Here is a 15,246-nt window from a genome sequence, read left to right as displayed (position 1 = left end):
AATAGTCCTTAAAAACTGGAACAACTATGGGCTCAGTATTCATTCACAGAATCACTGATCTGCCCAATGCTACTCAATCCATTGCTCTTTTTCGTAAGCACTCTTCTGAAGAGAATTACAAAAGGTAGCCAAGTTTATAAAGGGGTTTTCTCAACTTCCATTAAGTCTTGCCTACTCTAGGATTTTTCCCAACAGTTTCCCTCCACTACTACCACCACTAGAGGAGACAAATTGCCAACAGCCTCCAGTATTTTTGCTAACGTCTTGTCTAGATCTGCTCTGAGCAGGTTTGATGGCTCAGTGGTAAAAATTCCAACAGCCACAGAAGCCTCAACTACACTACTGGTACTAGTGGGGATCGTGAGGGTGGAAAATTTTTGAATGGAAAACTTGCCTCCTAGAGTGGACAGAACCTTCAAATACCAAAATCCAAGGCCAGAATCTCACCTGGTGTAAATCAGCATGGGTTCATTAAAATCAATGGAGCTAAACAGATTTACATGAGCTGAGGATCTGGCCACAGAATTTAATCAGCCACTTTAATCTCAATGATATCAGTCTAACAGCTATATGCTGGTGTTACTGAAATATACCAGTAAAAATGAAGGTATCCTTTTATTAAGCTTTCCGATGCAAAAGAATTACTTTAGCAATTACTTTTCAAAAGAACATACTGTTTTGCTGACTAGGGAATAGGTGTTACCAGGATTAGTTTGCTATGATAAGATATTATCCACTCCTCCAGAAGCCTAAAAGCTTCTTTATGAATAGAAATTGAATTTTAGAGTATTTAAATACTGTAGCTGGAACATGAGCATTGCCATGATAAATTCCCTCACCTTTGCTACTTCATTTTCAACCACAAGGTTCTATAACTTTCATCTACAAAGCTGAAATTTTCATGGTCTTAAGTTTCCAAAGGGTAAATTTGCTCAGGAAGTTTGAGTGAAAAGGGTTGAGCTGATTGAGAATGGAGGAAAAGGGGCATCACACACTTTCCCCACTCAAAGAAGTGTTGCATCAACTTCATCGGTGCCAAAGTGGCTGGGGTTAAAAAGTTAACATTTGGCAGGGAAATACTGCCCTTAGGTCACGATTCAGGAAAGCACTTAAGCACGCACTGAAATTCTACTGAAAATGGAGATAAAACTGCTGTCTCGACTAAGAGTGCTTCCTTGAATTGGGGCTTTCCTGAGGAGAAGGGCCTTTGAATGTTCTGGTGAAAAAAATCAGTTTGACTTTAAAGTGTTATCAGGTTTCAGTAAAATAGCAGTCCTGGGATACAGAGTACTTGGGGTATGTGGGGTTTTTTTTGAAGACACTTACCCACTCTAAAGTGAAAGACAGCTGCAGTGCAAGGGTGCTGCTAATGTAGGCCCGCAGCAAATGAGTACATCTCTGAAGGCAAAAATAAATGCTGAACTAGTGACTCATTCTTTTAGAATTAGAAATGAAAAGGACATACAAACATTACCTATATGGAGGATATGGTGAGAAGACATTAAAAATCATTTTAGAAGAAATAGGGGGGCCTCTACTGTTTTGATTTAGAAGAGAATTTACCATGCCATGGTACCATTTTCTAGATAGAACCATAGATTGAGATTTTCCTAAGCAGTATAGAGGATTTAGCCACACACAGCCACCTTCATTTCTGCAGCCAAACGACAAGGATATAAATACTAAAATGAAACAAACACCACGAATAAGAACAGCTCACCACCAAAGCAGGACAAGAAGGGCTACAATACAGAACAGAATGATTACCTATTACACTTTTGGCAAATGAAGCTCTTTTGAGGGTTGCCAGACCTAAGTCTCCTATTTTCACAGATCCAGTTGGTCCCGTAATAAAAATATTGTCACATTTTAGGTCTCTGTGAATGATTGGTGGAGTTCTCGTGTGCAAGAACAGTAGACCTTTCAGGATTTGTCGGCACCAGCTACGAAGAACTTTTGGTTTCATCACTTTAAATCTTTTCAGATACCTGCCGCAAAAACACAGAGAGAGCCATAGGCATAAAGAAAAAAAGCGTTATTTAAAACTCTAAAGGTTTTACAATGGACAAAATTAGGACCTTGTTTTGAATACACCCCCACCCCCCCCCACACACACCCAACCACAAGCAGCTCAGAGACAGCATCATGGTGAAAGTAAATTGTGCTCTCTGAAGAAAGCACAGAAACATTTCATTTTTTTGGAGGAAGTTAATTATTGTATCATACTTCCCTGGTACAAATACCACCAATATTCAGACATATGGAAGTTTAATAGTAAAGCAATTCATTTTATGCAAAGACCTATGCTAGAACATAAAATGTTTTATGTATTCAGATTAGCACACTATGGAAGTCTTTTGATCTGTGTACTGCAGACCTGCATTTCTACCATTAGCCTAAGACACACATCTTTACTGTAGATATGGAGGGTATGTTTTGGAGGAACTCAAAATCTGCTTCTTGCACTTGCAGAGTGGCATGTTGGAGTTGTGCAGTGATGTGTATTACTCCCATCGGGGATGAAAATCTGTTCTGAAGTTTGTGCCAACTGCTTTATAACCAACTGAACCACAAGCTATTAATTAGTGCTGTTTAGGAGATAACCTGGAGCAGCTCTTGAGTCAAAAAATGAACCCCTCCAGCTAAAGCGCTATTTTATTGCAGTTTTGTAATGCAAACCACAAACACCAACCCCCGCCCCCAAAAACCAAACCAAAACAAGCAAACAAAACCACGATCAACAACAACCTAACAAATTCACACAGAGCTTCATGTGCAGAACAGAAAACAAAGGAGAGAACTGCTGATAGTTACATAACTGAAACAGTAGCTCAGGGGAAACAGCAAAAGGTGCTGAAATTCTGCTTTCAGATCAACAGAGTTCAAACATCGGGACACATGACTGAAGGGACAGAACAGATCAGTTTTTTGGTCCTGAGATGCCTTTTTTTCCCCAGAGAGGCTATAACTAATATTTTTCTAAGAATTTCAGCAGCTATTCTGAGATGTGCCACCAGGAGCACAGTACTTACGTTTTTAGCGTTCCTGAGGTCATCAATTCAGTAACCAGCACTATACATTTTTTCCCTTTTACACAGGACTCCCAGAAGTCGTAAAATCTAACAATGTTTGGATGCTGAAGACCTTTCAACATTTCTGCTTCCTCCTTAAATCTCTGTCTCTCTACTTTTGTCAATTTTCTGTCCTGTAATCCAAAATAAGCATTATTAGTATTGAATAAAACTTTTTTTTTTTTTACTGTAAGTCATTTACTATGGTTTTGACAGTACTAGATTTCTTTTATGATCACATCAAGTATGATCATTATAAAAACTATTTATATAAGAAATGAGTAACGTGAAGGAACAAGAACTCCACAGGGGCACTAGCCTCAAATTTAGTTCCTGTCATCATTAAATTGTGTCTCTGAGCTGAGCTGAAGGACGAGTAGCCCTGTATCCAAGAAATGTCTGTGGTATGCAACATAAGAGCCTTTCATTTCCATTTTCACCTTCTGTGGCATCACTAAAACCCCACAGTTGAGCCATGTCAATGGTTTGGTGCATTCATATATATCTAAATGATTTCATTAGATTTAGTTTTGAACCATTTTTGATCTTGAAAGTACAGTTAACTGGAAAGACTGAACTAACAAACGCAGGGCCGGATTTTCACATATGCCGAGTACTGCACAATGCCTGTGGATATCATTTACAATTGAGGATGCTCAACACTTTAAGACATCAGGCCTGTAATCTGCACTTTACTGAAAAAAGGGTAAGCTCCTCCTTACGTGGATGGCCTCCTTTTCCATTGCTATGGAAACAAAAACAATCTAGACAATGCCACCTCAAAAAAGAATGTGCCAATTTTTCTCCTCGTTCACAATTCTGCCTCTTCTTCCAAGCTATTTTACACTAAATTCGACTCAAAAAAAGATTTAAAAATGACTTTGTGCCTTTGTCTTTTCTGGGATGTAAAAAGGCATCCTGAAAATGTTTCTTGCCTGCTTTTAAGATCAGAAATATTGGGAATGACAAATTCTATCTTCCTGGTTTTCCTGGAGAATCTCTAAGAGGTCTCAGGGATATTTAAACTCTCACACCTTAATTGAAAATGCAAGGGTGTTTAATCATTCACAAATGTTTAGACCCTGAAGATAGACAGGTGCAAGAGTTTAAAGGAATGACTTAAAATCTTTCCCTTTAAACTGTCTCCCTCTTGGCTTTTGGGCTGGTGTCAATCCACTAGTTCTTCAGTCAGAGTATAAGTATAATGAAAAAAGTTTTAAAGAAAAATCTGCTGGGGAAAAATGCACTCCTGCAGCCTTAGAGGCAAACGGACTTTGGCTGGATTGGCAGGGGAAGAGGGCTGTGGCTCCTTTAGGGATACTCATCTCCCATCCCACCTCCCATTGCAGGAGTCCAGCTCCCTCTGAGTCTTGGGTTATGGATAACTTGGGTCAGGGGAAGGGAGGGAAGAGGAGAAGCATCATCCTACATGACTGGCCAGTTGGCATATGGAACCCATTGGCCCCCATGCACCCAAGGGTCAGTCACAGAAGCCCTTAAAAATCCCTCAAGCCTTCTTCATAAACCATAAAAAAGCCACAAGCCTAAATAGTTACTCTCATTAGGAGCACCCCTTTAGTACTGTATGATAACCTGTGGTCAATCTCTCTCTCATGGACCGTAAAGCAGATTAAGATCACTCCAGTCCACTGCCCTAGAAATAAAGCTCCTTAGCTCTTTAAAAGGCAGAGCTGTTTCTTACTGACCAAACTCAGAGCTAACAGATCACTGGAAAACACATGCATTTATCAGGTCCAAAAGTTAGTTCATTTTTCAAACTCAGACATTGTACTTTCCTCAGCAACCTTAGAGGGACGTAGATAATAATATCCACTTCGTGAAATAAACGGTCACTTGGCCTATTTTTAACTGAGACTCTGAAGGAGATAAGGCCATTGCCATATGGATACAGTCTCCCTGCATCTGCAGTGAGTGGAATTCCACACAGTAATAAGAATTCTCATGGCTGGAGACGAACTGGCTTTATATTGGCAGAGATTTTTCAGAAAATCCAGGCCGAAACTTGCTACGTGTTTTACCTCATCTTTATCGCCTCCAAGGGACGGAAGCCCACCCTCAGGGTGAGGGGGTGGGGGGAGGAGGCGGCGTTTCCGTTTTCCAAGGGTTGCTAGATGTGCCAGCTTTGCTGCTCCGCCACAGTTTTTAGTTCTCTCCACATTTTACTGAGCAGCATCCACGTTACTACTCACACGAAGGTTGCCCAGGGCAACAGCAACAATCTTGGCCATCTGAGCAGCTGCTTGCCTGGTTGGGGGCAGATCCCTTAGTAGGAGGCAAGCCGTTCTGCCGGTCACAGGCGGACATCTACCGCAGTAACGAGGCGGCACTGCTGCTGTCCCATATCAAACCACTTTTAAGAAAGCTAAAAAATGGTGCCCAGTGAGCCTGCATGGAGGAGTCAGACGACTGCTTTCAACCCTATCGGTCCTTCCCCTACTGCTGAGTTTCCTTTTAAATTTAAGCCCTGTAGAATAAATCAGACACACTCCAATTAAAGAGGAAAGGGAGAAATTCCCTGTGAGTCAGGAAAACCATACCGGGGGTGTGTGGAGGGGGAGTCAAGACAGGAGCAGGAAAGAGGACAACAACAAAGTCAGCAATTTTACAAAACATTCTAAAATTAAAAAAAAAAAAAAAAAAAAAAAATCACAGTGCTCTTTGATTCTAACTTTTAGGATTCTGAGCATCCCGGGGAAATTTTCCATCCCTAGTTAAGATATAGAATATAATTGCTTCTTGTATGTTCGCTTAAGTGTTAAGCGAACATACAATACGCAATTATATTCTATATCCCTGACTGCAGATTATGTGCCCCAGTGCACTGGGACTGAAGACTCAAAAGTATCCAGGAATGAACAACAGAAACCACATAAATTTTGGATCGGACAAAAGAACCTGACACCTCCTCCCCAGCTCCAAACCATCTCCATATTTCATACCCACTTCTTTAGAGAACATATTTTTAAATCAAAAGAATAAACCAATAAATAAGTTCTAAAGAGCAGCAACACAGGATGAGCATCAGCCTCAGAAGAGAGCCAGTGCCAACTGGCAACACTTGAACAGCGAGTGTAGGGATAAATAAAGTACGTGCCAGGTCTAGGTCAACCAGTCCCACTGTGCAAACTTCAAAAGATTCAAACTGATATTGTGTACAGTCTTTGTAAGAGAGTTTATAACCAAGCTGCTCAAATTCCATCAGGCTCAACCTGACCCAAAAATTGTTGGCTCTTTTTAAGAGGGCTTAAAAATTAATCTGTTTTCTGCTTCGAGGCAGGAAAACACCTACCCTGGTTGCTGTTTTAACTACACAACTCACTCAAAGTTCATTTGGAAACCAAAAATCTTTACTAAGTTTGTAAGCACATATTCTCACGCTGTATAAAACACACAAGGCAAAGCTTTAAGAGGACGATAAAGTTGTAGGCTTGTTGTTTCAAGGTTTCGAGAAAGTCATTTGTTAGGAGGCCAAGAGAGCCTATGCTGAGATTACACTGCAGCAAACCAATTCCACAAAATAAGTGTTTGGAAATCACAAAAGCTAATGGAACCCTGGAATATCATGCTTAAGGTATCTCAAGATGGGCACTCAAAATCAGAGGGAATTTATGACAATGTGGGTGTAAAGTGACTAAGCCAGGGTTAGCCAATGAGTTTGTTATAGGCAGTCTATTCCTACCTAGGAGCCTCACATTTAATGACTATACAGCACTTCCTCCCAGCCCTCTTCAGGGGAATCCTCTGCCCAGCGTACAGCCCAAGTTGGTGGGCAGAATGCTGAGCAGATAGGCAAGGGGATAATCCTTTTCCCAAACCATGGATCAGCCTCCGAGTCACTCTGCAGTCACCACTTTACCCCAATAGCAGCAATGGCCTCAGCAGTGCCCCTTTAACTGCAAGGTAAGGATCATTCCCACCCTTACTCTGCCCCTGGACACCACTGCACAGGGGGTGCATGACCATCCCATACTGCCAGCCTCTCATTGCACCCCAGTTCATCTTCCAAAGGGATCCTCTGCAGATACAAATGAGGCAACTGGATGTGTCCCTCGATTTCTCCTTTGCTTCATTTTATTCAAATTCCTTCTCCTCCACCTCCCTTCTTTAGCATCAGCTGCCACAATCACTGTACTGACAAGGCACTGTGCTGCGGAGAGACAAGCAACTGCCTGACAGTCCTCAGCTTAGCAAACAAAACAGAAGAGTCACCCCGAGTTAACATACAAGCTCACTGCTTAGTCTATTCTCACTTTATTGGTTTTATCCTATAGATTTGCACTAAGTTTCCACAAAATTGTGAGACCCAAAAATACTTTGACAAAGTGTTTTCAGTGTGAATTGGGAGACACTGACATGATTTTGCAGAGGACTACACACTTCATCTCCTTATAAGGTGTCCGAGCTTCCAGGCGCCTCTGAATCTCACTTTACTGGGACAGAAAAATCTTGGCTCTGCAGGACAGATGTTTAAAGTAATTGACAGCCTCTCAACACTCCTGCATAGCACCAACGTTTCTAAAATAACTTTAGCCATCAAAAGTTCAACGCTATTGCATAGTGTAAGCCTTGGTTCAACATTTCTAGACAAAATTTAAACGGAACCAATAAAGCAAAATGATGTAAGAGAGCTGCTCATTGTAGATTTGTTTTAAAAAGGACTTGGCTAGCTTCTTCTCTTTCATAGGCTATAAAGAACGCCTTAAAGAGAGGCATTTTGTCCACATTTACCAACAGATCATTTTAAATGGTAAAACTTAAAATGATGCAGAGTAGAATTTGTTTCCATGATCAGAGCTCCAGTATCATAGCAAGAGCAGATATAAGACAAATTATCCGTTTTCTGAAGGACAGCAAGTTTTCCTGCACATAGAATGTAAGACAGCTCTGTTTTAAAATAAATCCTAAATGCACAATCTTGAAACAAGTTTGCTGTGTTTTAATATATCCACCATGACTTCAAGACCACAACTGGTAATTGCACTGAAGATACTCAGCCTTATAAAACACAAGGCAAAAGCAAATTTATTTTTTAGCAGACATGTTCATGGAAACAAATACAAAATTCTATTGTACAGGATGATTTAAAGACATTTTTGCAAGTGATGTCACAATAATCCATAACCATCTACCCTACCCTGTGTTCACAATTTGTATTAATTTTAAATTATACATTTTTATTATTACTCTATTTTGCTGCGGCTAAGGACTTATGGAGTGTCACTACAGCAGTAAGCCAAGACACGGTGTGCATAAGTAGGCTATTAGAATGTTTCAGGTGCAGTGTCAACAATCCGGTCTCTTAGCCATGATACAAGAGTCTACGCAATCTAGTGTGGTTTATTTTTATAAGAGTACACTCCTAAATTTTACATTTTTTTTAAGCTAACTGTTTTGGAGTTATGCAATCTATCCTTCCGCTATGAAAGGTAGTTCCTAGCAGGCAGAAAATAAAAGCTAGTAAGGAAAAGTCATAAATACTCTTTTCCCTATTCATTTTCTCATTCCTCTTTTCTCCCTTTAATTCTGAATATACCAAATGCATTTACATCGGCAAGATATACAACTGAACAAGTGATAGCTATTTACATTTCTGACAAAATACCCAAATTGTTTTATTTCTCACGCTGCACTTGCCACAGTATGCACTGTTTCAGAGTAGATTATCAGGGAGTTGGACAAAATGTTTGAGGTAGGAAACAAAATTAAATTGCATTTCCTGTTTGTAAATTGGATTTGTGAAAGTCTGTCACTCATCTGGAACACATAAGTTACTCTCTCCTCCTCCCAGACAATCATGCTGGATAATCTAATAACTTTCACACCAATCAGGCTTCCTCTTTGCCAACACAATGTTCACCGTCACTAAATTTCCTAGTGCTGAACACTGGCTATGGTTGGAATTAGTACCAAAACCCCATTAATAAAATTAAAGGACAGGCTGAGCCTTATATATTCGATTTCTGAGAATGACACCCCAATTAATAATAGGAAACCTGTTTTGCTAGTATCTCCTCTATCTGGAATACATAAGCTCTGACTAAAGTCCTCACACGTCATATAGAAATAGGAGAGCACTTTATTCTGAGCCTTTGGAAAATTTCCAAAGAAAGATTAGCCATTGATGAAATGTAGTTCCTATCTATATTGGTCTAATACTTATCCTAGAAAATGAATATGATAATATTTCCATATATCTCAAAGCACTTTATAAAACAAGAGGGCATATTATCCATTTTTTACAGATGGGAAAACTGTGCCACAGAAAGTTTAAGTGACTTGCCCAAGATCATTGTGAGTCATTGACAGATTTGGGAATGAACGACAGCTTTCCAATTTATACTCACTGCAACTCTTATCCAGTGGAGTGGACTGAAGGTAAACAAAAGATCTAAACAACTTATCCAAAATATTTACTTTAGCTCAGTTTCAGTTTAATAATGCTATGTATTCATTTAAGAACTACTACTTATAATTATGTTTGATAATATGATAACAGCTGTGTCTCAGAGTAGAAAGATGTGGTGTTTCAGCACAGGAACCTGGAAATGCACTGAAATACTCCTGCACAATGTATTTTGAGTAACATTTTAATTAAAAACAGCTACTACGACAACTTGAAGAGTGGTACTAATTTTTAGGACAAACTAAACTCAACCTTGCTAGTGACTGAACTCAGGCTGTGATGCAGATGCTGTTATTTAAATAATTAACTATTAAGTTCTCCTAAGAAACTGAAGAAAGCCGTAGTTTACACAGAATGTTCAAAGTATTCTTTTCAGCCTTAAGATGTAACCATTGCTCAAGAAGCATTTAACCACCTGCTAAGTACTATCAACTTGTATGACAGCTAAGCATTTGGCGGCCATGTCATGCCTTCCCATGTATTAGGAAAGACTCCTTGTTAGCTACCCTTAGACCAAAAGGATATTGCACTGACCTGGAAGCCACAAGTTCTGGTCTCCTCAGAAACTGAGTGTTAATATTTCTATATAACTCACAATCCTCATTAACCAAGGCCTCATACCTACCTTAGGAGTCAGGCAAGTAACCTTCACCCATTCTCCAAATAAGATAACAGAGGTTGCACAAGGTCACATCAGGCAGGGTAGAGACAAGAAGTCAGGTATCTAATATAACAGAAGCAAGCCTCAGTCACACTGCCTTTTAGAGTGAATGTGCCAAATCCATATGCCTTCCGTAACCACCGCTCCAACCTGTAGACCACATGCTGCTCCCAGAACCATGATGAGAACCCAAGAAACCCAATTCCCACCATTGTCTCTCAACCTGTCGCATAATGCACTTGCAAAATGTCTGTCACATCCTTTAAGAGCTAGTTCAGCTACAGAACAACAATCTACTTCTGCTATCCCACAGGAAATTCTGATATTTTGTCATTTTAGTCCAACACCCCTAAATTTTTTATGGAACAAAGTTCCAAAAAATATCAGTTTGGAGATGTTGAACGTTTTGAAACAAAATGTTCAACTTCATCTGCCTAAGACACTGCAGTGGTTTATGGGAAACGTAGTTCTGGTGCCTGCATCATGTTCTCATCCTCTGGCCAGACTGATGTGATAAATGGCAGTCATGTGACTTCTACGATACCCCCTGCCTCTGGGTCAGAGGGGAGATTGCGGTACATCAAGGGAGATGTAAACCAGCCAAGGAGCCCAGCCCACAGGAGAGAACTGGGGCACAAACACCTCCCATGAGGTACTGCTGCATCCTAGCTAGATACAATTTAATGTTGAACTATCTCAGAACAAAATGTTTCAGTTCAGTTCAACAAGCCACAGTATTTCCGCAAGGGTGGAATCAACCTGATACTAAATATTTTGTTTTGATTTTCCTGACACAGTTTAAAAAAAAAAGGACATATCAAAAAAAATGTCAATTCTGTGGAATTTCCATCTAAAAATTGCAAGCTAGCTCCACTGCCACCGCATCTCAAAGGGGAGAGATCTGTGCTCTGGAACTGCAGGACTTGGGTTCCAACCCTGCTAATTATCTATGCGGGGAAAAAAAACCAACCCAACCCTAAAGGCCGAGTAAAGTTCTCAAAAGTCCCTAAGTGACTTAGGTATTTTAAAAAATTATTTTACCCCATATCTTTACACGTGGAAACGTAAAGTACTTGACTTTGCAAGGGTGGTTTTCTGTAATTTCATAAGATTCCCCCCTCTTTAGTGAGGGGGGCCTGGAATTATAATTGCGTATGATTTTATACTGAAAACACATTTAAAAGTGAATTTGGATGTAGTTACATTTTATTCTTGTTTATATTTAAGGGTATATCTACACTCCCAACGCTTCAGCACGGCAGCGCTGTGATGTGTGCAGCGTAGAACATGCTTTGTCGCCGGCGGGGAGCGCTCTCCCAATGATAAAAAACCACCTCGAACAAGCGGTGGTAGCTTTATTGCCGGGAGCGCGGCTGCTGGCGACAGAGCACTGTCTATACTGGTGCGTTTCAGCACTAAAACTTTTGTCCATCGGGGGGGGGGAGGGCGGAGGGTGTTTTTTCACACTCCTGAACGACTAATGTTTTACCGCTGAAAGTGGCAATGTAGACACAGCCTTAGTTAATGGGAGCTGTTCCTTTAACATGGCAAGGCACTTGATTGCAAAGCGTGTAAAGAGATTTTACCTATTTGTCCAGAGAGAGGAAAACCTTGACGGTGTACTCTTCAAGATGGAGGACAGTTGGACATTCTTAAAGGTGGAAACTTTACCATTCGGTGTGACTGGGAGCTTCAGGGTATTGCTTATGAACTATGGCGCCTTTCATCTGGAATAAATTTTAATCCGGTTTAGTTCAGTAGGTATGAAAGGTTGTTCCCTTTTAATGGATGTTTGGTAGGCCCCTGCACAGCTCCCACATTACAAGCTCACCACCATACTTTGAAGTAATTGGCAGTGTCTGCAGAGGCCAAGAACTGAATGAGCATCAGTAGCTAAACCATTTCTTCAGCTCCTAGAGGAAGCCTGCCACCCCCAACTGGTCACAACAGAAGCATATTAGCAAGGTAATGTACATGGGAAGTTTACTTTGCTGCTCCTCTGCAGAACAGAGGCTTCATTCACCAGGCCTGTCAGGTGAACCAAAGTAAAAGCTAACTGCCATATAATGAAATACTTTACTGTTACACTGATGATTCACTTTCTCCTCCCCAATAAATGTGTTACCGGTTTCAGAAAGGCTTTCAAAATAACTAACAAATTGGAAAGACCTATTAGTAATCTAGTGCACACCTGTATGGAGCAGCTGTGATGGTTATGTAACAGTGTGGAAGACGATCACCCTTAATATAGCAATTCTGGGCTCTGAATACTAATCAGAAGGGAGAGCTGCCAGCTGCAGATAGGAGCAGGCTTTGGTTTGTGTGTTCTTAGGTGGATATAAAGTTACAAATAAAGGAACTTGTTTAACAGAAGCTCCCTTTGTGTTAGGATGGAGAACACCACTATACCTACCCTGCCAGGAAGAACTGTTCCCTGTGTTCTCTAGTGTTCTGTTCAGCCTAGTTTTAAATGTTTCTAGGAATAAATCCTCCCATTTTCTCCCAGCAATAAAGGCTCATAATCTTCCATCAAACATCAGGAAAAAGTTTCCTGAAAGTTAAACCTAACTTCTCCTTTTCAAAGTTTATTTTAGTTTGTAAACAATGGGGGAGAAGTATATGTAAACTTGCATCCTATTCCTCAGTAAGCAATGCCTGAGAAAGAGGATACAAGTTTACAAATACTTCTCCCTCAGATACAGTGCACATATTGTTAGTCAATCTTCTCTGGGTCAGTCCCTCCAACCCATTTATCATTGTGGTGGTTCTTCTTTTGTTAGCAACAAAAGGCATTAACAGTCAACTTAATTACTACCAATCTCTTTATTTACTTTTCCTTTGTTATTGTACGATCACTTTTCTTAACACTCAAAAGGGATTTAAAAATAAAGTTCATAAATAGCAGGACATTTTACGGGGGGGGGAATGGCACAACCTTAAAATTTCAAAGTCAAGAGACACCACTGTGAAAAGAGAAACACCAATAATCAAACTCCAGCGAGAAACTGCTGAATTGGAATTCATTTGCAAATTGGATACTATTAATTTAGGCTTAAATAGAGACTGGGAGTGGCTAAGTCATTATGCAAGGTAGCCTATTTCCCCTTGTTTTTTCCTACCCCCCCCCCCCCCCCAGATATTCTGGTTAAACTTGGATTTAAACTTGGAGAGTTGTCAGTTTGGATGAGCTATTGCCAGCAGGAGAGTGAGTTTATGTGTGTGTGTGTGTGTGTGTGTTCCCGGTGGGTGGGGTGGGGGGGTGAGAGAGCCTGGATTTGTGCTGGAAATGGCCCACCTTGATTACCATGCACATTGTAGGGAGAGTGGTCACTTTGGATAAGCTATTACCAGCAGGAGAGTGAGTTTATGTGTGTGGTTTTTGGAGGGGGGTGAGGGGGTGAGAGAACCTGGATTTGTGCAGGAAATGGCCCACCTTGATTATCATACACATTGTGAAGAGAGTGGTCACTTTGGATGGGCTATTACCAGCAGGAGAGTGAGTTTGTGTGTGGGGGGGGAGGGGGCAGAGGGTGAGAAAACCTGGATTTGTGCTGGAAATGGCCCAACTTGATGATCACTTTAGATAAGCTATTACCAGCAGGACAGTGGGGTGGGAGGAGGTATTGTTTCATGGTCTCTGTGTGTATATAATGTCTTCTGCAGTTTCCATGGTATGCATCCGATGAAGTGAGCTGTAGCTCACGAAAGCTCATGCTCAAATAAATTGGTTAGTCTCTAAGGTGCCACAAGTACTCCTTTTCTTTTTGCGAATACAGACTAACACGGTTGTTACTCTGAAACCAATAATCCACTATCAGTTTCTCACACTTCATATTGACTTGAAAACACATTTTGTTCACTACGAGTCCCCATCCTCCTCCAACAGAAATCCATAAGATTTTTTTTTTCTCCCCCATCAACATCACTGGGGACAAGAGAAGGAGAAAGAGCAGACCCAGTGTTATGGCAACTAGGACTGAAGTGCCAGAGACATATTGTATATAGAGATGTTTTCAGGATGTGAACATTCATCTAAGCAAAACTATACAGCCTTCCTATGTAAAACTGTTTGTGTTGTTTTAACACAATCATCTTTAAATGAGCTGCATGTAGATTACTTGCTGAAATTACTAGTGCAGCAGAGTAAGTTCCACACAAACTAGTACATTTAGATGGAATACCAGAAATAGTTAACTTTAGACCCCCTCCCCATCCTACACACATTTTTCAAAGAAAACCAACCATTTCAGTCTGCAATAGCTGATACTCCCTGACACAGTATATCACCAATCTTCAAGCATTTGCGTCTCAATGAAGGTAAAAAATTAAAATGCGTAAGTTAGAAATGTTTTGGGGGTTGAAATGCACATGGTATTTTCTGTCAGTTACCTGTGAAGTACAGTGTTTGTTTAAGTTTACAGAAACGTTTGTACCACTTTTTCAGGTTTGTGATCACTTATCAGTTTGATAAAATATTAAGAACACTTTGCATGTATTACAAAAGGCATCTTTATAGCTCCCATTACCACAGTATCTGGGCACAGGCCATAACATCTTCATAACAAACTCCCACGATTCCTAGAGACAATAAAGAATCCCAGACCAGAATAATAGCCAATTCTAGCTCTATTTCCAGCTTCAAGAGAGTCTTTAAAAGCAACAAATGCAGATTTTAAGTTCTGGTGTGTCACACTTAAAGACTCTAAAGCACTCAGCAGGTCAGCTTCTAATTCTCATCAGTGTAGCTAGAATGGATTCTTAATTGGATGCTATGCTAAATTACATGTCACACTCACCATGAAATGATCAGTGGGACGGATTAGAAACTGTGGGAGGGGGACAGAGTGCCCCTAGAGGCAGGAAGGTGCACTGCAGCTGGCTCCTCCTCAACCAGCCACACCAGAAAGGAGGAAGGAGGAGAGTTTTGATCACTACTACTATCCAAAGCAGATTTGGGATTGGAGTAAGAGACTGTGGTCCCCAACTAGGCTGAAAGGTTTCTTATGGGGCAGAGTAATAGAGGAGGGGTGGCCTATGCTTTCACCCACACTTCAGCATTGTTTGTAACACTACACAACTCCAACAGTCAG

The 15,246-nt window shown here is 40.6% G+C and overlaps 1 protein-coding gene across 1 annotated transcript in view; it reads right to left on the bottom strand.

Annotated features, from left to right (window-relative positions):
* Window positions 1–15,246, bottom strand: part of WNK2 (WNK lysine deficient protein kinase 2) — a 163,142-nt gene that overhangs the window by 99,227 nt on the left and 48,669 nt on the right. The window contains exons 2-3 of the mRNA XM_077821699.1: window positions 3,033–3,205; window positions 1,768–1,988 (exon numbers count right to left, since the gene is read on the bottom strand). Coding sequence (XP_077677825.1) covers window positions 1,768–1,988; window positions 3,033–3,205 — 394 coding nt within the window. The remainder of the gene's footprint in view (window positions 1–1,767; window positions 1,989–3,032; window positions 3,206–15,246) is intronic.

Source organism: Eretmochelys imbricata, chromosome 7 (genome assembly GCF_965152235.1).
Source record: "Eretmochelys imbricata isolate rEreImb1 chromosome 7, rEreImb1.hap1, whole genome shotgun sequence".
Taxonomy (NCBI): domain Eukaryota; kingdom Metazoa; phylum Chordata; order Testudines; family Cheloniidae; genus Eretmochelys; species Eretmochelys imbricata.
Note: the sequence above shows the minus strand (reverse complement) of the source record. Positions and strands in the feature narration are given on the sequence as shown.